This window comes from Aegilops tauschii, chromosome 3 (genome assembly GCF_002575655.3).
Source record: "Aegilops tauschii subsp. strangulata cultivar AL8/78 chromosome 3, Aet v6.0, whole genome shotgun sequence".
Taxonomy (NCBI): Eukaryota; Viridiplantae; Streptophyta; class Magnoliopsida; order Poales; family Poaceae; genus Aegilops; species Aegilops tauschii.
Window position 1 is genome coordinate 625,679,558 of NC_053037.3, and position 24,566 is coordinate 625,704,123.

General features: G+C 40.5%; 2 protein-coding genes and 1 long non-coding RNA gene across 3 annotated transcripts; 1 reads left to right on the top strand and 2 right to left on the bottom strand.

The window, feature by feature from the left end:
* Positions 1 to 13,037: 13,037 nt before the first annotated feature.
* On the bottom strand, positions 13,038 to 13,498 carry LOC109771264 (protein H2A.6-like). Its single transcript, XM_073495813.1, has 2 exons — positions 13,427 to 13,498; positions 13,038 to 13,226 (listed from the first exon to the last, which is right to left on the bottom strand). The coding sequence occupies exons 1-2, from the start codon at positions 13,496 to 13,498 to the stop codon at positions 13,038 to 13,040; spliced, it is 261 nt and encodes an 86-aa protein (XP_073351914.1).
* Positions 13,499 to 14,626: 1,128 nt separating this feature from the next.
* On the top strand, positions 14,627 to 15,656 carry LOC109771286 (uncharacterized). Its single transcript, XR_012181116.1, has 2 exons — positions 14,627 to 14,992; positions 15,466 to 15,656. It is a non-coding gene; the product is annotated as an uncharacterized lncRNA (long non-coding RNA).
* Positions 15,657 to 17,490: 1,834 nt separating this feature from the next.
* Positions 17,491 to 17,986, bottom strand: LOC109771287 (protein H2A.5-like). The gene is made up of 3 exons (XM_073496036.1): positions 17,951 to 17,986; positions 17,810 to 17,899; positions 17,491 to 17,714 (listed from the first exon to the last, which is right to left on the bottom strand). Exons 1-3 carry the CDS (start codon positions 17,984 to 17,986, stop codon positions 17,526 to 17,528), a joined length of 315 nt encoding a protein of 104 aa, XP_073352137.1. The 3' UTR covers positions 17,491 to 17,525.
* Between the last annotated feature and the right edge of the window lie 6,580 nt (positions 17,987 to 24,566).

Sequence of the window (24,566 nt, forward strand, 5' to 3'; positions counted from 1 at the left end):
TGCATGATTTGAATGAAACTAACCTGGACTGACACTGTTTTCAGTAGAACTACCATGGTGTTGTTTTTGTGCAGAAATAAAACTTCTCAGATTTGGACGAAACTTTTTGGAGATTTATTTCAGACTAAATAAAAAATACTGGAACCAAGAACCACCGGAGGGGGTGCCCTGGCTGGACACGATACACCAGGGCGCGCCACCCCCTCCACGCGCGCCCTGGTGGGTTGTGGGGCCCTCGTGGCCCCCCTGACCCTAATTCCAACACTATAAATTCCTATTTTTGGAGAAAAAATAGGAGAGGAAGTTTCATCGCGTTTCACGATGCGGAGCCGCCACCGCCTCCTGTTCTTCATCGGGAGGCCAGATCTGGAACCCGTTTGAGGCTCCAGAGAGGGGAATCTTCGGTCTTCGTAATCACCAACCCTCCTTCATCACCAATTCAATGATGCTCCCCACCGGGGGTGAGTAATTCCTTCGTAGGCTCGCTGGTCGGTGAGGGGTTGGATGAGATTCATCATGTAATTGAGTTAGTTTTGTTAGGGCTTGATCCCTAGTATCCACTATGTTCAGAGATTGATGTTGCTATGACTTTGCTATGCTTAGTGCTTGTCACTAGGGCCCGAGTGCCATGATTTCATATCTGAACCGTTTATGTTTTCACCATTATATCTATGTTCTAGATCCGATCTTGCAAGTCATATGCACCTATTACGTGTTATGATCCGTAAACCCCAGTGTGACAGTAATTTGGATACTTTCCAGTGATGACCGTAGTTTGAGGAGTTCATGTATTCACTATGTGTTAATGCTTTGTTCCAGTTCTCTATTAAGAGGAGGCCTTAATATCCCTAAGTTTCCTAATGGACCCCGCTGCCATAGAAGGGTAGGACAAAAGATGTCATGCAAGTTCTTTTCCATAAGCACATATGACTATTTACGGAATACATGCCTACATTATATTTATGAACTGGAGCAAGTTCTGTGTCGCCCTAGGTTATGACTATTATATGATGAATATCATGCAGTGAATTCACCGATCCACACATATTGCTCTTGCTAAAGTACTATTGCTATTGCTACTGTTACAACTGCTACAAAACTGTTACTGCTGGTACCTGATACGTCTCCAACGTATCTACAATTTATGAAGTATTCATGCTAATATATTATCATTCTTGGGTGTTTTACAATAATTTTATAGCAACTTTATATCATTTTTGGGGACTAAACTATTGACCCTGTGCCAAGTGCTCGTTGTTGTTTTTTGCTTGTTTTTTACATCGCAGGAAATCAATATCAAACGGAGTCCAAACACCGCGAAACTTTTTGGAGAATTTTGATGGACCAGAACACCCAGGATGGGCCAGAGAAGCACCTGGGGGGTGCCCCGAGGGGGGCACAACCCACCAGGGCGCGCCTGGGCACCGAGGCGCGCCCAGATGGGTTGTGCCCACCTCGGTGGCCTCCCGCACCCCCTCTTCGCCCTATAAATTAAAAAATATTCTAAAACCCATCGGGGTAGCCCTAGATCAGAAGTTCCGCCGCCGCAAGCTTCTGTAGCCACCGAAAACCAATCGGGAGCCTGTTCCGGCACCCTGCCGGAGGGGGAGATCATCACCGGTGGCCATCTTCATCATCCCGGCGGCAACCACGATGAGGAGGGAGTAGTCCACCCTCGGGGCTGAGGGTTTGTACCAGTATCTCGTGTTCTTGAGATGTCACGATCTTGATGTATCGCGGGCTTTATTAATATAGTTGGATCATATGGTGTTTTCCCCTCTCTATCTTGTTGTGATGAACTGAGTTTTCCCTTTGAGATTTCGTTGTTATCGGATTGAATACTTTTATGGATTTCAGAACACTTGATATATGTCTTGCAATTGAATACTCGTGGTGACAATTGGGTATCGTATTGATTCATTTGATATATGTTTTGGCACTCAACTCGCGGATTCCTGAGGTGACATTGGGGTAATCCATGCATAGGGGTCGACGCACGTTCTTGTCGTTGTTCTCCGGTAGAAATCTTGGGGCACTCTTTGAGGTTCTTTATGTTGGATTGAGTATTATGAACTGAATTTGCTTTGGTGTTATTTTAGTACGAACTCTACGATAGATCGAACGGAAAGAATAGCTTTGGGTTATTTTAGTACGAACTCTTGAATAGATCAAACAGAAAGAATAGCTTTGAGGTGGTTTCGTACCCTACAAACAATTTCTTCTTATGTTCTCCGCTAGATAAGAACTTCGGAGTGATTCTTCATTGCACGTTGAGGGATGGTTATGTGATCCAATTATATTAGCATTGTTGAGAGATTGCACTAGCGAAAGTACGGACCCTAGGCCTTGTTTTCAAGCATTGCAATACCGTTTTTGTGCCTGTTTACTATTTGCTACCTTGCTATTTTTATTTATTCAGATTATAAAAATATATTTCTACCATCAATATTACACTTTTATCACCATCTCTTCGCCGAACTAGTGCACCTATACAATTTGCCATTGTATTGGGTGTGTTGGGTACACAAGAGACTTCTTGTATTTGGTTGCAGGGTCGTTTGAGAGAGACCATCTTCATCCTACACCTCTCACAGATTGATAAACCTTAGGTCATCCACTTGAGGGAAAATTGCTACTGTCCTACAAAACTCTGCGCTTGGAGGCCCAACACGTGTCTACAAGAATAAAGTTGCGTAGTAGACATCAAGCTCTTTTCTGGCGCCGTTGCCGGGGAGGTGAGTGCTTGAAGGTATATCTTTAGATCTTGCAATTGAATCTTTTAGTTTCTTGTTTTATCACTAGTTTGGTTCATAAAAGAAAACTACATAAAAATGGAATTGAGGTTGCATCATATTATTGATCATCTTTATAATATCTTTCTTGAAATGATGGATCGGAAAATTGTGCCCAATTGTTAGAAGAAGAAGTCAATAAAATGTTTGGCACAAAATATTTGAATGATGAGCATGATTTCAATGTTGTTAGTATGAATTCTTTGAATATCCAAAATGCTAATGATGATTGCACAAGTCATGACAAAAATGTTTCTTATAAACATGTCAATTTTTTCGGAGTGAATTGGGAGTGCAAATGCACACCAAAAAGGGAAGATAGATTTTGTAAGAAGCATAAATATTTGGAAACGAAAATGTTGCAAGAGAGGCTAGATGATTGTGCTGAAAGATTTAATTTTTTTCGCCATCCTTGTGAACTTTGCAATGAACATGGTCATTTAAATCTCCAATGCAAATTGTTTCACGATCAAATTGTGCCAAAAAATTGTGATAACTTGATTACCCTTGAGCGTCATAAAGAGCTTAGTCTTCTTTTGGGATATGAAGAAATGAAACATATAACTAAGGGTATTCCAAAATTTAATCTCGAGAGATTTCTTGATTTTGATCTAGAGGAAATTTATATGTTTTGTGAGGTAAATTGCATTGAGAATCCTTATATTGCCAACTATCTAAAGACAAGAGAACAAATAGAATATGAAGAGAGTACTAATGAAAGGTAAAATATTTCCCAATACCCTCCTAGTGTTTATTATAATGAATCAGGCAACGAGGAGGAGCTTCATATCCAATCAATCTCTTCAACAAGAAGCTTGGAAAATTGATTAAACCCACACATGATGTGGTGAAGAAGAAGAAAAGAAGAAAGAATAGAGGTAAAAAGGTATCTCTCCCAAATAATGATGCTCTTATCACCATTGTGCCTCATGAAAGTGAATCAAATATGTTAATGGAAGATGATGATATTGAGTATGATTTTGTGATACCTACTACTTGTTGTAATGATTATGATTGGGAAGACAATGATGTCCCTTATGATCTTGAAAATCTTTTAAGCACTTGCTTGGAAGAATATGATAATAATGTTTGCTATACTATTGGTGCCATTCATGCTATTGATAAGAATGATTGTGATGATATGCAAAACCACAAGCTTGGGGATGTTATGTTTAATGAGTATGAAATGTTTGAAGATTTATTGCTGAAATAATGCTTGTCCTAAGCTTGGGGATGCTTTTATTAATGAATATGATCCTTTGATTCCTTCTACTTTCGATAAGAAAATTTATTATGATGATAGCATGCCTCCTATTTATGATGATTACATTGATGAAAGTGGGTTTGGAAGAGTGTCAACTCTAGGTAGTAGTGATCCCACTATTTTGGAGGGTGTTGAATCTTATTAAAATATTGATGAAAGTGGATTTGAAGAGGTCATGACTTTATTTAGTGATACATCCACTATTTTGGAAGAGGTTTCAATTGACTATGACAATAAAGTTGCTATCTATGATGATTATTATGATGACATGTATGCCATAAAGAGTAATAAATTTTCTATGCTTGTGCATCATGAAAAGAGTGTTGTATGTGATAGTTATATTGTTGAATTCATTCATGATGCCTCTGAAAATTATTATGAGAGAGGAACTTATACTCTTACATGTCTCAATAATATCAAGTTTCTTCTCTATGTGTTGATTGTTTTGAAGTTGTACTTGTTTTGCCTTCCTATGCTAGTTGGTTCTTGTTTTCATGGGTTGCTTGCTAACAAAATCCATATGCATAGGAAGTGGGTTAAACTTAAATGTGCTTGACATGTGTTTCATGATGCTCTCTTCATGTTTCAATTCTTATCTTTTATGCGAGCATCATTGAAATCATCATGCCTAGCTAAAAGGCATTAAAGGAAAGCGCTTGTTGGGAGACAACCCAACACTTCTACCTACTGTTTTTGTGTGTTCACATGATTATGCTACTGTAGTAATCATGTTTTATTGCTTTTGTTTCAATAAAGTGCCAAGTAAAGCCTTTGGGATAGTGTGGATGATAGTTGACTTGATTCTGTCCAAAAACAGAAACTTTTGCGCTCAGTCCAGGAAATTTAGAAATTCACTGGAACGTGCTTTTGATATGAATTTTTTACAGGTGATAGATATACAAATTCACTACGTTGTCCTAATTTTTCAGAATTTTTGGAGTAGCAGAAGTATGGTTGGAGTACAGATTACTACAGACTGTTCTGTTTTTGACAGATTCTGTTTTCAATGCATAGTTTGCTTGCTTTCTAGTTTCTATGGCTTATATTGCTCAATATAAATTGTAGAAATGATATGCTACAGTAGGCATTGTATGGAAACAATTATGAATCTTGTCTTTGACAGTACCAAAGTGAAATGGTTTGCTCTTTATCATACTAACGCATCTCACAAAGTTCCGTTAAGTTTTGTGTGATTGAAGTTTTCAAGTTTTGGGTGAGATGTCGATATGAGGAGAATAAGGAGTGACAAGACCCTAAGCTTGGGGATGCCCAAGGCACCCCCAAGATAATATTCAAGGAAGATCCAAGCAACTAAGCTTGGCGATGCCCCGGAAGGCATCCCCTCTTTCGTCTCCAACATTATCGGTAACCTCACATGGAGCTATGTTTTCATTCGTCACATGATATGTGTTTTACTTGGAGCGTCATTTTATTTTGCTAGGATTTTCTTGCTGTTATTTATAATAATATTTTGCATATTTCTTTTCAATAAAAATGTCAAGGATAGCCTTTACCATGCTTATTTTGCAAGTATATGAGTTGCTGTTTGAAAACAGAAAGTTTATCGCTGTTGCAAAAATTCCCTAGAAAAGTCAGAATATGATAAAATTTTGAAACTTTTTGCATAGTGATCTCTGATAAATTTTCTACAGTTTGGTAAATTTTCATAATTTTTGGAGTTAGGGAAGTATTGATCCTCTTGCATTCTTTACAGACTGTACTGTTTTGGCAGATTGTTGTTATGTTTGCTTGTTTAATGATTCTATTCGAGGATAGGAGTATTAAATATGCAGAGGCATTTAGTATGCAATGTTGAATAATAATTTTAGTGATTTGCTACAGTAGAGAATGATAAAGTTTTTGCATTGGTTTATACTAACTTATCTCACGAGTTCTTGTTGAGTTTTGTGTGGATGAAGTTTTTAAGATTTAGGGAAGCCGTGATATAAAAGGAATTAAGGAGACACAAAAGCTCAAGCTTGGGGATGCCCAAGGCATACCAAGATAATATTTCAAGAAGTCTCAAGCATCTAAGCTTGGGGATGCCCCGGTAGGCATCCCACCTTTCTTCTTCAACAGTTATCGGTTAGTATCGGTTGAACCTAAGTTTTTGCTTCTTCACATGATGTGTGCTATTCTTGGAATGTCATTTTATTTTGTTTTTGCTTGCTGTTTTAATAAAATACTTAGATCTGAAACTTTTAAATAAGAGAGAGTCCTCACATAGCTATCTATTTACTTAACTACTCGCATGATCTTCACTTATATCTTTTTGGAGTAGTTTGTCATTTACTCTTGTGCTTCACTTATATCCTATGAGTAAATTGTTGAATAAATTGAATGTGATGAAGTTGAAATTATATGTTCATATCATGCCTAGTGGTAGCTTCACATTGGGTTTAGAAAGTGAAATCTTTTGAGGCTTGACAATCACAATATTGGTCATACAAGCAATTCACGAATGATTAGTAGAAGGAAGAGAACTTTCACATGCAAATACACTATCTTGGAAATGTTTTGTGATTGTGAGCCCCCATCAAAATATTATATGCCAAAATTGTTGACGTTGGACAAGGAAGACAACGAAATGATTTATGTTTGTTCATATTCACATAGAAGTTATATTGTCATAGATCCTGCAACATGTGGTGCTTGCCCCCCATCTTTGCTAGCCAAAAACTCCGTACCAAGTAGAGATACTACTTGTGCATCCAAAAACCCTTAAACCCAAATCTTATTTTCAAGCGTCCACCATACCTACCTATGGATTGAGCAAGATCCTTCAAGTAAGTTGTCATCGGTGCAATAAGGCAATAAAAATTTCTTCTAAAAGTGAGATCATTTAGTGTAAGAGAAAATTGAGCGTTGTACGAGCTTGGATGGCAAAGAATAAAAGCGACAGACTGCATAATAAAGGTTGCCATCTTAAGGGGCAATACAACGTGACGTTCTTTTGCACTAAGGGGTTGAGCATACAAACAAATAAGCGCATGGCAACCTCTGCTTCCCTCTGCGAAGGGCCTATCTTTTACTTTTATGTATTTACTTTTATCCAAGAGTCAAAGTTTTTCTCTCTATTCCTTTTTATTTTCTCTTTTGGCGAGCATCATGTGGTGAGGAAAGATCTAGGCACATATATCCAGTTGGATCTGGGTAGCATGAGTTATTATTGTTGACATCACCCTTGAGGTGAATACGTTGGGAGGCAAAACAATAAGCCCCTATCTTTCTATATGTCTGGTTGAAACATTTTGCTCATGTGTATGCGGTGAGTGTTAGCAATCATAGAAGACTATAAGATGGTTGAGTATGTGGAGCTCTTACTCAAACTTTGTTGAATAGCTGAATTGCAATTGCTTGGTGACTGGGAACATAGGTTGTTGAGTTTCAAGAGAATTCATTGTTTGAACCTTAACATGTGAATTGGTTGCTACTTTAACATGATGAGTTTTATGAGAAAGAATTGCTATTATGATGCTAGGGGAAGTGATTGAAATTATCATTGATCAAACTTGTGCACTTTGCTAGCATTCACACTTCATAAATTATTTCTTTTATCATTTACCTACTCGAGGACGAGTAGGAATTAAGCTTGGGGATGCTGATACGTCTCCAACATATCTATAATTTATGAAGCATTCATGCTAATATATTATCATTCTTGGGTGTTTTACAATCATTTTATAGCAACTTTATATCATTTTTGGGGACTAACCTATTGACCCAGTGCCAAGTGCCAGTTGTTGTTTTTTGCTTGTTTTTTACATCGCAGGAAATCAATATCAAACGGAGTCCAAACACCGCGAAACTTTTTGGAGAATTTTTATGGACCAGAACACCCAGGATGGGCCAGAACAGCACCTGGGGGGTGCCCCGAGGGGGGCACAACCCACCAGGGCGCGCCTGGGCCCCCAGGCGCGCCTAGGTGGGTTGTGCCCACCTCGGTGGCCTCCCGCACCCCCTCTTCGCCCTATAAATTCACAAATATTCCAAAACCCTTCGGGGTAGCCCTAGATCAGAAGTTCCGCCGCCGCAAGCCTCTGTAGCCACCGAAAACCAATCGGGAGCCTGTTCCGGCACCATGCCGGAGGGGGAGATCATCACCGGTGGCCATCTTCATCATCCCGGCGGCAACCACGATGAGGAGGGAGTAGTCCACCCTCGGGGCTGAGGGTTTGTACCAGTAGCTATGTGTTTAATCTCTCTCTCTCTCTCTCGTGTTCTTGAGATGTCACGATCTTGATGTATCGCGGGCTTTATTAATATAGTTGGATCATATGGTGTTTTCCCCTCTCTATCTTGTTGTGATGAATTGAGTTTTCCCTTTGAGATTTCGTTGTTATCGGATTGAATACTTTTATTGATTTCAGAACACTTGATATATGTCTAGCAATTGAATACTCGTGGTGACAATGGGGTATCGTATTGATTCACTTGATATATGTTTTGGACTCAACTCGCGGATTCCCGAGGTGACATTGGGGTAATCTATGCATAGGGGTTGATGCACGTTCTTTTCTTTGTTCTCCGGTAGAAATCTTGGGGCACTCTTTGAGGTTCTTTATGTTGGATTGAGTATTATGAACTGAATTTGCTTTGGTGTTATTTTAGTACGAACTCTAGGATAGATCGAACGGAAAGAATAGCTTTGTGTTATTTTAGTACGAACTCTTGAATAGATCGAACGGAAAGAATAGCTTTGAGGTGGTTTCGTACCCTACAAACAATTTCTTCTTATGTTCTCCGCTAGATAAGAACTTCGGAGTGATTCTTCGTTGCAATTGAGGGATGGTTATGTGATCCAATTATATTAGCATTGTTGAGAGATTGCACTAGCGAAAGTACGGACCCTAGGCCTTGTTTTCAAGCATTGCAATACCGTTTTTGTGCCTGTTTACTATTTGCTACCTTGCTATTTTTATTTATTCAGATTATAAAAATATATTTCTACCATCAATATTACACTTTTATCACCATCTCTTCGCCGAACTAGTGAACCTATACAATTTGCCATTGTATTGGGTGTGTTGGGTACACAAGAGACTTCTTGTATTTGGTTGCAGGGTCGTTTGAGAGAGACCATCTTCATCCTACACCTCTCACAGATTGATAAACCTTAGGTCATCCACTTGAGGGAAAATTGCTACTGTCCTACAAAACTCTGCGCTTGGAGGCCCAACACGTGTCTACAAGAATAAAGTTGCGTAGTAGACATCAGTACCGTTACCATTGCTACTGTTATCACTGCTATCAAAACTATCATACTATGGTGCTACTGATCACTTTGTTGCAGATACTTAATCTCCAGGTGTGGTTGAATTGACAACTCAACTGCTAATACTTGCAAATATTCTTTGTCTCCCTTGTGTCGAATCTATAAATTTGGGTTGAATACTCTACCCTCGAAAACTGTTGCGATCCCCTATACTTGTGGGTTATCACAGCTCCCGTCCTTAATTGGTGGGCGCATGGATTGGAGAGAGAAAAAGATTTTTGACCGTGTGATTGAAACGTAATCGATGGGACATGTCCTTAATTGGTGGGCGCATGGATTGGAGAGAGAAAAAGATTTTTGACCGTGTGATTGAAACGTAATCGATGGCACATGACTGGTCAAACAAATAGAAAAGATCAGACGTGGGAGGGATAGAGTTTCCCATTAACTTTTGTCTCGATTACGATTACTGTTGGTGGCCTTGTATAGATGCAAAATGTATTTTTCATAGTGGCCTTGTATAAGTAAAGAGATGGAGTATTTAGATTTACGCCGTGTTTTATGGTTCTTAAATAATATGGTCCACAAGTACTAGTAGATATGTGGTGTGGTTATATTGAAGGTAAGAGGGAGACAAGAATGCTTCAATCTTCATCCAATGGCTTGGGGAGGTAACAATAATTTTATTAGAATCTACCACGTGTGCTTTCTTTTACACATTGATTCTTATCAAATCTTTAGATGGATATTTGGAATGAAAAGTTGTTTTTAGTGAACTTAACTTTCAAATGCTTATCCTTAAATAAAACTGGCGAGGAGGGTGCCACTTTTGTTGGTAGGGGGCCATGGTAGGGGGCGCTATCCGCGAGACATGGGGTCTCCACCATCGGATGAGGGAATGCGGGCATTGGGGATCGGCTTGGACGGGAACAATCCGTGGGAGGGGCATGATGCGTGTGACAACAATCTCCGTTGTCTGGAAGGTCTAAGCAGTTGGGATCAACTCAGGGGTGTGAGCAATGTGACCTACGGTCTCCCTCATTGGATATGGAAGGTGCAAGTGGCTACGATTAGCTCTTGCTTAGTTTCGTTTATTTATGTTCCTATAGGAATGAATTCACCATCATCGGATGAAGGTGCAAGTGGGGGGTTTCATGGGGAGGGGCATGATCTGTAGGAGGGCCCCGTCGGCTAATCATTGTGCAAGTATATTTTGTCTTGTGTCTCGTTTCATTTCTTTGGCAAACAAATTTTGAAAATCGGGCGTCATGGTTTTGAAAAATGTTGCATTAACATGTCTGCAAGCTTTAACTTTTGGCTTTGCTCTCAGATAGTGGAATGGACACTTTTTTAGCTCCACACAAACACTTTCACACAACGGACATTCTCTTCCATTTTCATCTCTGCTAAGCCATATGACATACACTTGTGAATACAAATCTAACTTATGCAACTCAGCTTTTATAGGGGGGTAGGGGGCTTCATGGGAGGGGGCGTGATTGATGATCCACTTCGTATTGGGGAGTGGCGAGTGACATGAGTCAGTTTGAGTGGGCGCAATCCGTGTGAGGGCCAAGGTCGACCAATCAACCGTCGTTGTAATTTTCCATTATCAAAAAGAAAAGGTACCGATACATTACTTATTTTCTCAGTATGAGGATCCAAGCCAAGCAAAAACTCGTAAGGTAAACAAATGGCAGAGATGTGTTATTCTTGGATTCTGTTTGAAGTTGATATGCTAGTGCATGTTGGCCTTCTTGGAGAACAATAGAGAGTGGATGTTAGGCAACACGCCAGTGTGGGCGATGGTGATACGTCAAGCAGATTGGAAAGCTCCTCATCGTTGCGAGTGGTGAGAAGCAGGTGGGGCGGCATGATGCAGGTCTTCTTGTTGTCCTTGGCCGCATTGCCCACCAACTCCAGCATCTGTAGTTTAAAGAGAACACCGAGACGAGATTAGTTACCACTTTGTTGAGCATGAAAAGAACAGAAATGTACGAGACCGGCCGTTGGTTGGTTACCTCGGCGACAAGGTATTCGAGGACGGCGGCGAGGTGGGCGGGGGCGCCGGAGCCAACGCGGTCCGTGTAGCGGTCCTTCTTGACATAGCGCCCGATGCAGCCGACGGGAAACTAGAGTCCAGCCTTCGTGGACCGGGTCACCGCCTTCTTCCGCTCGCCGCTCTTCCTCCCGGCCATCTCCCCTCCTTCTCCGGCGAACTTGAATCTCTCGAAATATGGGTGGCGGCGCTGATGGATGTGAAACGAGGGCACCGCTTTTATATGGGGGGTGCTCCGTAGTAAGGGGCGCGATTCGCATGACGTGCGGTCGCCACCGTAGGATCTGGGAGGGGGCGGTAGGGATCGACTCGGAGGGGCACGATCCGCGGGAGAGGGTGTGGTCCGTGTTTTTCTTTAAAAATCTCACTATAAAATATGAGAAAATAACGAAGAGGAATTAAATAAAAATCAAAAATAGAAACAAATGAAATATGAAATAAAACTTGAAGTAATAATGGAAAAAACAAAAAAAAATGATGAAAAATTATAGAAAAAACACAACCGCGTGGAAGGTTCTAAAAGCAGTTCGCAGCGTTCCATCGACGGGCGCGCCTATGTGCCGCCAGTTGTGAGTCCTACCGAGGCTTACCTACAGGGAGCATGTGTTGGGCCTGCCCAGTAACCGCGCCATATTTGACATCATTTTTTTTTTTGCTTTTTCTTCCGTTTATTATTCATATTGTTTATATCCTTTTTTTTGCTTTTCTAATTTCTTCATATATTCATGCATTCAATTTTTTTAAACGTCTATATAAAAATGCTAATCATGTGTATATTTTTTTGTGAAATTAATAAAACATCAAATGTTTTAAAAAATCTACATGCATTAAAACATTTCGTATAATTCTAAAAAATGTAAGTTACATTTATAAAAAATGTTCACGGGTTTCAAAAATGTGTTTGTGACATTTTCATAAAAATGTATACGTAATGTTAAAAAATGTATAGCACCATTAAAAATTGTACATGAAATTTGTCTTCATTCTGAAAAAACTGCAACAACAGCTGAGTGGCTGAGTAGGAAGCGAACATGATCCATCGTAGGCACGAGACCTTTATCCGAGGGACACATTATTAGGCTCCATTTGGCATAAACATTATTTTTAAAAGGGAACCATCTGCAGTTGTCCCCCAAAAGTTTTTAGCTACGTCAGAATAGCTTTGCCTTGCTTTTTGCCCTGTTTTCACTGGGTCTGTGCTTTGCCTTGTCTTGGATGTGTGTTTCTGAAAAGAAAGAGGGAACCATTTGTCGGTATATGGCATTAATTGATAGCGGGGGAAATAACTGGACGGAATATGCTTATGGCATCTGGCAGATACGTTATTACATTCATTTTGTAGTGGGCTATGGTGTTGTATAACTGCACTGTTAGCGAAAATTTGATATTGGTCGCACTATAAGATTAATTGTACTAGATGTTATATGAGAAGGAGATATTTCTGCATTATGATCCAGTAGAAGACTGTCATTACACAACACAAGATGCGAAGAATTAATCTGTAGTTGTGACGATAGATAAGGGACAACCGGGTTTGCCTGGGGATGCGCATTATGGGGAAAATGGTAAACAAAGTTTATGTTTAGAAAAAAATGGGAAATGACATTACTTCTTTTCTTGGTATGATAATCCAAGCTAAGCAAAAACTCATAAGGTAAACAATTGGCAGAGATATATTATTGTTGGATTCTGTTTGAAGTTGATATGCTAGTGCATGTTGGCCCTCTTGTAGAACAACACAGAGTGGATGTTGGGCAACATGCCATTGTGGGCGATGGTGATGCCGTCAAGCAGCTTGGAGAGCTCCTCGTCGTTGCAAGTGGCGAGTTGCAGGTGGCACGGCATGATGTTGGTCTTCTTATTGTCCTTGGGCGCATTGCCCGCCAAGTACAGCATCTATGGTTTAAAGAGAACACCAAGACGAGATCAGTTACCACTCTGTTGAGCATGAAAAGAACATGAATGTACGAGGTCGGTCATTGGTTGGTTACCTCAGCGGCAAGGTATTCGAGGGCGACAGCGAGGTAGATGGGTGCGCCAGAGCTGACGCGGTCCGCCTAGCGGTCCTTCTTGGGATAGCGCCCGATGCGGCCGACCGGAAAGTGGAGTCCAGCCTTTATGGACCGGGTCACCGCCTTCTTCCGCTCGCTGCTCTTCCTCACGACCATCTCCCCTCCTTCTCTGACGAACTTGAATCCCTCGAAATGTGTATGGCGGTGCTGATGGATGTGAACACGAGAACACCACTTTTAAGGGGGGGGGCTCCGCAGTAAGGGGCGTGATTCGCATGACGTGCGGTCGCCATCGTCAGATCTGGGAGGGCGGGCAGCAGGGATCGACTCGGAGGGGCATGATCCGTGGAAGGGGTGTGATCTATGTGACCAGCTTTCTCCATCGTCGGATCTGGAAGGTGAAAGCGGGTCGGCTGGTGCGATTCGTGTCACCAACAATCTTTGTCGTTGGATCTGGAAGATTCAAGTGGCTACGATTAGCATGGGGGCATGATGCATGGGAGGACCGGATGGACTAATCAGGATTTGAGAATATCTTGTCCTCTCTTTGTTTCGTTTTTTCCTTTAGTGTGGGAACTGAATTCGGAAATTGGGGAGGGGGGAGGTTGGACTCTTTTCACACCAAAGTTTTTTTTGGCAACCCTTTTTTCGTATGATTGACTGGAAAAATTCAAGTATTTCTCGCACCAATGAAGAAATTCAAGCATGTCACGAAGCACTCAACAAGAAAAGGCATCCCGTGAAGAAGATCAAGAAGGACAAGGTCCCAAAATACATAAGCATCTAGGAGTGATTACAAGGAGGTCAATAAGACAAACTTTGTTTCCATGCGCATTGCCAATCCATATAATTAAGAAAGGAATAATAAGTAAATCCTCACTTTTGGAATAGGGTGCAACAGAAAGTTTATCATGAGGTGATGGAAGGATACCGAACTAAACTTTATGACCAAAAGTGTGTCAACTCCCGCAGAAGCATAACTATGATTCTCAAGTAAACTAACTTGTGATTCCCTTCAATGAACCATAACTGTGGTTTCCTCGCAGAGTGAGACACACATGACACATGTGCTCCATCCGAAAGCACAACACACCCATGCTCCACAAGAAGAACACATGTGCTCCACCAGGGGCGGATCTGGGCCCCAGGCCCCCAGGGCCCAGGCCTGGGGCGTGGCCTTTTTTTAGTTATTACTTAGGCATGTTTTTGAATGGGCCCGGGGCTTAGCCCAACTATACCTGGCCCAGGACGGTAGAACCCCCTCGCCCCGACTCGCAGTCTTGCAGACCTAGCCACGCACCAGTGCTCTCGTTCGATTGCGTGGGGCGAGGCAGCCGCCAACGCCCGCCGGTGACTCCCCTCCCGCCCTCCGCTCCGGCCAGGACTGGCTCCGGCGACTCCCCTCCCGCGGTCCCGCCCTCCCTCCGTCTCTCGCCTGCTCCGCCGCTCGCCTGCTGCTGGCTGCCGCTCCGCGCCTCCGTCGCTCGCCCTGCCTGGTCCCCTGCTGGCCTGCTGCTCTGGTGCGTGCCGGCTAGCTCTCCTGCCTCTGCTCCGGTCTGGCCTCTCCTTGCTCCTGCTCTGCTCCGGCCCACGCCCAGCAGGACTGACAGGACTGACCGACTGAGGACTAACGCCCAGGATTGGTATTTGGTAATGCCTGCTGTTGATAATGTTTTTGAAGATTCAACATTCAATTGCACTTGAATTGCTGCTGCTTATTTCTTATTTGAATGTTCCATAGAGATGTCAAACATTGCATTCCGTAGAGATGTTCCACGCTTGCAGAAGCTACTGTTAATTCCGTAGTACATGATGTTGTAAACCTGAATGAACCAATCGGATTGCTGCTGTGCTTATTTGAATGTGAATATTGTTGTTGCTATGGTTGGTTGAAGAATAAGATGGGTGATGATTGGATGAACTATTCCATGGTGTGCAATATTGAGGGAGAAATATTTGCAAAGGTTGATGATGATGCTATTATATATCGCTTTCAATCCTATAGATCTCACAAAGGAATTTTACCTCGTCGTAGTAGTACGTTTTCAACTCTGTGCAATGTTAATTGTTTCACTTGATGTTTATGTCTTCTCTTATGAAATTTTGCTTTTCATTTCTCTAAGGTGTTGGCTCTTCTTCCACTGTTGATCAAGTTATGGAAGACACTAATGAAGCAAGCAATTGATTTGGTACTCTTTTACTGCACGCACTATTCATAGTTTTTGTCATCTTTTTTTATCTATTTTGTTGTATCTTTAAGCATTGAGATTAAATTCTAAATTTTTGTGCAATTGAGCCATATTTGAGGTAGCTATAGATTGATGGAGGTTAAGTTTTTCTCTCGTGACAAAAAATTTTTTGGGCCCGCGGCTTGCTCCAATCATGGATCCGCCACTGTGCTCCACACAACACACCCTAGCTCTGACGGACAAAAATTGAAAGTAACTGGAAAACAAAAAAATCCCCAAAAAAAGGAAACCGAGAAAAACCAGAAAAAAACCGCCCCAATGCGAGAAACAAAAAAATGTTCGTGACATTTTTAAAAATGTTCCCGCATTTAAAAAATATGTTCGACGTGTTTTAAGAAAATATTTTTGTAATGATAAAATAATGTTCATGTAATTTAGAAAAACAAATGTTTCGTACAATTCAAAAAATAAATGTCCGTGATATTAAAAGTAGTGTTCAAGAACTTTTCAAATGTTTGCACATTTACAAAATTGTTCATGGAAAATGTTTAATGTGTCACAAGAAAAGTTACTGTGCATATAAAAGAAATTACAATGTAGATTTGGCAAATGTTCAAACATGTATTCAGAAAAATGTTCACCGTCTATTAAACAATGTTCAACCTCTATGTGAAAATATTCGACCTGTATACATAAAATGAACACTGTGTTTTTCTTTAAAAACGACTATATAAAATGAGAGAACAACAAAGTGGAAATAAATAAATAAATAGAAACCAATAAAATACAAAAATAAAAAACGAAAGAAAACTGGAAGTAACAACCGAAAAAACAAAAAAAAGATGAAAAACTATAGAGAAATACAACCGCATGGAAGGTTCTAAAACCAGTCACAGTGTTCCATCGACGGGCGCGGCTATGTGCCGCCTGCTGCGAGTCTTAGCGAGTCTCGCCTACAGGAAGGATGTGTTGGGCCTGCCAGTAACCGCGCGCTATTTGACCTCATTTTTTTCTTCCGATTATAACTCACATTTTTTTTTTGCTTTTCTATCTTTATATTTCATAACATTATACACACACACAATATATATATATATATAGAGAGAGAGAGAGAGACTTTGCTTAGAATTTGAAAAAATGTTAATCATGCATTCAATTTTTCTAAACGTGTATAGAAAAATGCTAATCAGGTGGATATTTTTTTGTGAATTAATAAAATATCAGATGTTTAAAAAATCTACATGCATTAAAACATTTCGCATGATTATACAAATGTATACGTAATGTTAAAAAATGTTTATTACCATTTTAAAATGTACATAAATTTGTCTTCATTGTGAACAAACTACAACAACACCTGAGTGGCTGAGTAGGAAGCGAACATGACCATCATAGGCACGAGACCTTTATCCGAGGGACACATTATTGGACTCCATTTAGCATAAACATTATTTTAAAAAGGAAACCATCTGCAATTGCCCCCCCCCCCCCCCCCCAATAGTTTTTAGCTAGGTTAGAAGAGCTTTAGCTTGCTTTTTGCCTTGTTTTCACTAGGTCTGTGCATTGCCCTGTCTTATTGATAGTCGGGGAAATAACTGGAATGAATATGCTTACAGCATCTGGCTGATACGTGATTACATTCATTTTGTAGTGGGCTATGGTGCTGTATAACTGCACTATAAGCGAAATTTGATATGGGTCGCACTGTAAGTATTAATTGCACTAGATGTTATATGGGAAGGAGATATTTCTGCATTATGATACAGTAGAAGACAGTCATTACACAATAGTAGTTGTGAGGATAGATAAGGGACAACCGGGTTTGCCTGTGGATGCGCATTATGGGGAAAATGGAAAACAAAGTTTATGTTTAGAAAAAAACTGAAAACGTCATTACTTCTTTTCTCGGTATGAGGATCCAAGCTAAGCAAAATTCGTAAGGTAAACAAGTGGCAGAGATATATTATTGTTGGATTCTGTTTGAAGATGATATGCTAGTGCATTTTGGCCTTCTTGGAGAACAACACAAAGTGGATATTGGGCAACACGCCACTGTGGGCAATGGTGATGCCATCGAGCAGCTTGGAGAGCTCCTCGTCGTTGCGAGTGGCGAGAAGCAGGTGGCACGGTATGATGCGGGTCTTCTTGTTGTCCTTGGCCACATTGCCCACCAACTCCAGCATCTATAGTTTAAAGAGAACACCCAGACGAGATCAGTTACCACTCTGTTGAGCATGAAAAGAACAGGAATGTATGAGATCGGCCGTTGGTTGGTTACCTCGGCGACAAGGTATTCGAGGACGGAGGCGAGGTAGACGGCGGCGCCGGAGCCGACGCGGTCCGCGTAGCGGTCCTTCTTGAGATAGCGCTCGATGTGGCCGACGGCAAACTAGAGTCCAGCCTTCGTGGACTGGGTCACCGTCTTCTTCTGCTCGGCGCTCTTCCTCCTGGCCATCTCCCCTCCTTTTCCTGCGAACTTGAATCTCTCGAAATGTGGGTGGCGGCGTTGATGGATGTGAAACGAGGGCACCGCTTTTATACGGGGGGTGCTCCGCAGTAATGGGCGCGATTCGCATGACGTGTGGCCGCCACCGTAGGATGTGGGAGGGCAAGCGGCAAGGATCGACTCGGAGGGGCACGATCGACTCGGAGGGGCACGATCCCTCGGAGGGGCACGATCCACCGTCGGATCTGGAAGGTGCAAGCGGCTAGGATCGGCTCGACTGGTGCAATCCGTGTCACCAGCAGTCTTTGTCGTTGGGTCCGGAAGATTCATGTGGCTAGGATTAGCTCGGGGGCGTGATCCGTGGGAGGACCGGATGGACCTATTAGGATTTGAAAAACTTCTGTCCTCGCTTTGTTTCGTTTTTTCCTTTAGTGTGGGAACTGAATTCGGAAAATGGGGAGGGGGGAGGTTAGACTCTTTTTCTCCCCGTAGATTTTGTTTTGTTTTGTTATTTTTGGAAATCCCTTTTTGTTTTTGGTATGATTGACTGGAAAAAAAATCCAAGTATTTCTCGCACTAATGAAGAAATTCAAGCATGTCATGAAGCACTCAACAAGAAAAGGCATCCCGTGAAGAAGATCAAGAAGGACAAGGTCCAAAAATACATAAGCATCTAGGGGTGACTACAAGGAGGTCAATAAGAACGATTTGTTTCCATGCGCATTGCCCATCCATATACTGAAGATAGGAATAAAAAGTAAATCCTCACTTTTGGAATAGATGCAATAGAAAGTTTATCATGAGTTGATGGAAGGACACTAGACTAAACTTTATGACCAAAAGTGTGTCAACCCCGCAGAAGCATAACTATGCTTCTCAAGTAAACTAACTTGTGCTTCCCTTGCAATGAAGCATAACTGTGGTTTCCACGCAGAGTGAGGCACTTGTCCATCCGAAAGCACAACGCACCCATGCTCCACAAGAACACATGTGCTCCACCGAACATACCCGAGCTTTGACGGACGAATATTGAAAGTAACTGGAAAACTAAAAAATCCCCTAAAACTTTGAAACCAAGAAAAACCCCAAAACCAGAAGAAAAAAACCCGGCCTAGCGCGAGAAACAGAAAAATGTTCGTGACATTTTCAAAAAATGTTCCCGCATTTAAAAAAATGTGTTCATCATGCTTTAAGAAAATATTTTTACAATGATAATATAATGTCCGTGTAGTTTAGAAAAATGTTTCGTACAATTCAAAAAAAATGTCTGTGACATCAAAAACAGTGTTCGGGAACTTTTCAAATATTTGCACATTTACAAAAATGTTCATGGATAAATGTTTAATGTGTTACAAGAATAGTTTACTGTACATATAAAAAAATGTAGAATGTAAATTAGGCAAATGTTCAAAATGTATTTAGAATAATTTTCACCATCTATTAAAAAAATTCAACCGTTATGTGAATATATTCAACGTATATACATAAAATGTACATCATATTTCTTTAAAAAAACGACTATAAAATATGAGAAAATAAAAAAGAGGAAATAAATAAAATATCAAACATAGAAACAAATGAAATATGAAAATGAAAAACAAAAGAAAACTTGAAGTAATAACGGAAAAAACTAAAAAAAGGATGAAAAACTATAGAAAAAACACAACCGCGTGGAAGGTTCTAAAAGCAGTTTGCAGTGTTCCATCAACGAGCGCGGCTATGTGCCGCCTGCTGCGAGTCCTACTGAGGCTCACCTACAAGTCGTACTTTGCTTAGAATTTTAAAAATTGTTAATCATGCCATTCAATTTTTTTAATCGTCTATAGAAAAATGCTAATCATGTGTATGATTTTTTTAAATTAAAAAACATCAGACGTTTAAAAAATCTACATGCATTAAAATATTTCGCATAATTCCAAAATTGTAAGTTACATTTATAGAAAATGTTCACAGGTTTCCAAAGTGTGCTTGTGACATTTTCATAAAAATGTATACGTAATGTTAAAAAATGTTTAGTACCATTAAAAAATATACATGAAAATTGTCTTCATTCTGAACAAACTGCAACAACAGCGGAGTGGCTGAGTAGGAAGTGAACATGATCCATCATAGCACGAGACCTTTATCCAAGGGACATATTATTGGCTCCATTTGGTATAATTATCTATACCAATATAAAAAGACCCAAAGGGGCAGATCCAATTAATCTCGGCTATCAAATCATGTCAATCCAACGACCTAGACTGCTTCAATGTCAAGCACTCAACACGTTTAGCGTGCCATTAATTTCATGCCAAATATAGTGCTTATCACATAATAACACGCAAATAATATTCTACTTAATATCCGCATGTACTTAATATATACTTCCAAATTGACGTGCATTGCACGTACACATTGACTAATCACAGAATCGCAGAAATTAACACACAAATAATATCATACCAAATATCCGCGTGCAAATAATATATTGTCTAAATATTAACGTGCGTTGCACGTGCGCATTTACTAGCTTTAAAAAGGGAACCATCTGCAGTTGCCCCTAAAAGTTTTTAGCTAGGTCAGAATAGCTTTGCCTTGCTTTTTGCCCTGTTTTCACTTGGTTTGTACTTTGCCTTGTCTTTGACGTGTGTTTGTGAAAAGAAAGAGTGAACCATCTGCCCGTATATGGCATTAATTGATAGCGGGGGAATAACTGGAATGAATATGCTTATGGCATTTGGCAGATACGTGATTACATTCATTTTGTAGTGGGCTATGGTGTTGTATAACTGCACTGTAAGCCGAAATTTTGATATGGGTCACACAGTAAGTATTAATTGTACTAGATGTTAAATGGGAAGGGGATATTTCTGCATTATGATCCAGTAAAGACTATCATTACACAATAAAAGATGCGAATAATTAATCCATAGTTGTGAGGATAGATAAGGGACAACCGGGTCTGCCTGCCAACTCTAGCATTTGTTGTTTAAAGAGAACACCGAGACCAAGATCAATTACCACTCCGTTGAGCATGAAAAGAACACGAATGTACGAGATCGATCGTTGGTTGGTTATGTTGGCGACAAGGTATTCGAGGACGGAGGCAAGGTCGACGGGGGCGTCGGAGCCGACGCGGTCCATGTAGTGTCCCTTCTTGAGATAGCGCTCGACGCGGCCGACAAGAAACTAGAGTCCAGCCTTCATGGACCGGGTCACCGCCTTCTTCCGCTCGCCACTCTTCCTTCCATCCATCTCCCCTCCTTCTGTGGCGAACTTGAATCTTTCAAAATGTGGGTGGCGACGCTGATGAATCTGAATGCGAGCGCATCACTTTTATAGGGGGTGCCCTGGAGTAATGGGTGTGATTCACATGACGTGCGGTCAACACCGTCGGATCTAGGAGGGCATGCAACAGGGGTCGAATCAGAGGGGCATGATCCGTGGGAGGGGGTGTGATCCGTATGACCAGCATTCTCCACCGCCGGATCTGGAAGGTGCACTCGGCAAGGATCGGCTCGGCTGGTGCGATCCGTGTCACCAACGGTCTTTGTTGCCGTTGGATCTGGAAGATCCATGTGGCTACGATTAGCTCGGGGACGTGATCCATGGGAGGACCGGATGGACCAATCAGGAGTTGAGAATCTTCTGTCCTCGCTTTGTTTCATTTTTTTCCTTTAATGTGGGAACTGAATTCGGAAATTGGGGAGGGGGGAGGTTAGACTCTTTTTCTCACCGAAGATTTTTTGTTTTGTTATTTTTGGCAATCCCTTTTTGTTTTGGTATTATTGGCTGGAAAAATCCAAGCATTTCTCGCACCAATGAAGAAATTCAAGCATGTCATGAAGCATTCAACATGAAAAGGCATCCCATGAAGAAGATCAAGAAGGATAAGGTGCCAAAATACATAAGCATCTAGGGGTGAGTACAACGAGGTCAATAAGAACGGTTTTGTTTCCATGCGCATTGCCAATACATATACTGAAGAAAGGAATAAAAGTAAATCCGAGTGCAGCGATTCGGTGCCCAGACTCATCTACATCCAGTCAGAAAAAATTCAAAATAAATACTAGAAAAAATTAAAAATGCCAAATTTTCCCCCATGGTAGACAATTTATTGCGTGAGGTTCGCTCCAAATATTAGCTCATTTGGACATCTGAGTAGCTCTCAGCAAAAAAGACAAATCGGGTCAGAACAGTACATGAACAGTAAACTATTTTACAGACCCCGGATTTGTCTTTTTTGCCGAGAGTTGCTCAGTTGTCCAAATGATTTGAAAATTGGGGCGGACCTCACGCATCAAATTTTCTACCATGGGAAAAAATTGGAATCTTTTGAATTTTTTAGTATTTGTTTTGAATTTTTTATTCAACACGGGTGCAGATGAGCCCGGGCTCAAAAAAGGATTTCCCATTAAATCCTCACTTTTGGAATAGGATGCAATAGAAAGTTTATCATGAGTTGATGGAAGGAGGAACTTTATGACCAAAAGTGTGTCAACCCCGCAAAAGCATAACTATGCTTCTCAAGTAAACTAACTTGTGCTTCCCTTGCAATGAAGCATAACTGTGGTTTCCACGTAGAGTGAGGCACACGTGTGCTCCATCCGAAAGCACACCCATGCTCCACATAAAGAACACATGTGCTCCACGCAACACACCCGAGCTCTGACGGACGAAAATTGAAAGTAACTGGAAACAAAGAAATCCCCCAAAAATTGGAAGCCGACAAAACCAAAAATCCAGGAAAAAAAACTGCCCCAGTGCGAGAAACAAAACAAATGTTCGTGACATTTTTAACAGTGTTCCCGCATTTAAAAAAATATGTTCGTCATGCCTTAAGAAAATATTTTTACAGTGATAAAATAATGTTCATGTAATTTAGAAAAATGTTTCGTACAATTCAAAAAAATGTCTGTGACAACAAATGTAGTGTTCAAGAACTTTTCAAATGCTTGCACATTTACAAAATGTTCATGGAAAAATGTTTAATGTGTTACAAGAAAAGTTTACTGTGCATAGAAAAAGATCTACAATGTAAATTTGGCAAATGTTCAAACATGTATTCAGAAAAATGTTCACCGTCTATCAAAAATGTTCAACCTTTATGTGAAAATATTCAACCTATGTACTTAAAATGTACACCGTGTTTTTCTTAAAATATCCGACTATAAAAAATCAGAAAATAACAAAGAGGGAAGAAATAAAAAATCAAAAATAGAAACCAATGAAATGCGAAATGAAAAATGAAAGAAATCTGGAAGTAACAACGGAAAAAAAAGGATGAAAAACCATAGAGAAAAACACAACCGCGTGGAAAGTTCTAAAACCAGTTTGCAGTGTTCCATAGATGGGCGGGGCTATGTGCCGCCTGCTTCGAGTCGTAACGAGTCTCGCCTACAGGGAGGTCGTGTTGGGCCTGCCCAGTAACTGCACGCTATTTGACGTCATGGTTTTTTTTTCTTCCGTTTATTATACACATTGTTTATATCTTTCTATGTTTTTCTTACTTACTAGTAAGCGTGCACGTGCAACGCACGTCTCCATCAATGCACATACATTCGTGTGAGCATAAATGGAATACAAATGATCCCTTTGTCCCACGGCGCATATTTCACCTATTCTCATAACTTCATTCTTTATGGAAGCGACAAAACATATGTATTTAACTTTCGTATATAATCATTATTTCTTCTTATATCTTAAGGCTAATCATATTTTACTTGATGTTATGCACCTTCAGTGTAAACCACTAAATCAGACATCGTCAAATCATCAATAAACTGGACACACAATTAACCTCACAAAGATGCATCACCTTGTATCACAAGCTATACATACAACTTGTGGTACCATGATTTTGTGTAAAAAGTAACCACAACAACCGTGAAGCTCCCCATGCGCTACAATCCACGAGTCACCTCATGTCCTTATAAGGTAGTAAATATACATTAACAAACTGAAAATGAAAATAGAAGAACAGGAATTAGCCTTCAACATGGTGAGACCTTGTACCTGCTGCACAAACAGGAGAGGTAAATCTGAAAGAAAAACTGTCAAACACATTAGACGGTAAGAAACCAAGGGATAAATTTGGAAGTAGCCTCAAACATTTTTATCCATCAGAAATGGAATAGAATATTAAAGCCCAACAGCAGAAAAAAAATGCTCTGGAATACTTATTATAGCATTTATATATAACAAAATTAATTCCATTCTTGCAGCAGTGCAGACTGCAATAGAGGCTACAAAAAAAGAAATATCAAGGGAACACTAATATAAGATTACCTTTGCATCATAATATATGCCCAATTTTTACTTTGATTTATATGTGGCTTGTCAATGAAATGTCATTTGCTATATTTATTATGCCGGTACATGATTCACCTTCAACCGCACAAGAACAACAGAGGTTTATTATCTTGGGTAAAAAAGTCGCACCAGGATCAAGTCTGCATCAAGTTTAGTCACATACACAAAGAACTGGTTCTATACAAATACAATATATAAACAATGTATGCTCTCCAAATGACATGTAATTGATTCTAAAAAGGGATTCAAACATTCTAGAATGTATGTATTTCCTCCTAGCTCCGCACCGACACTT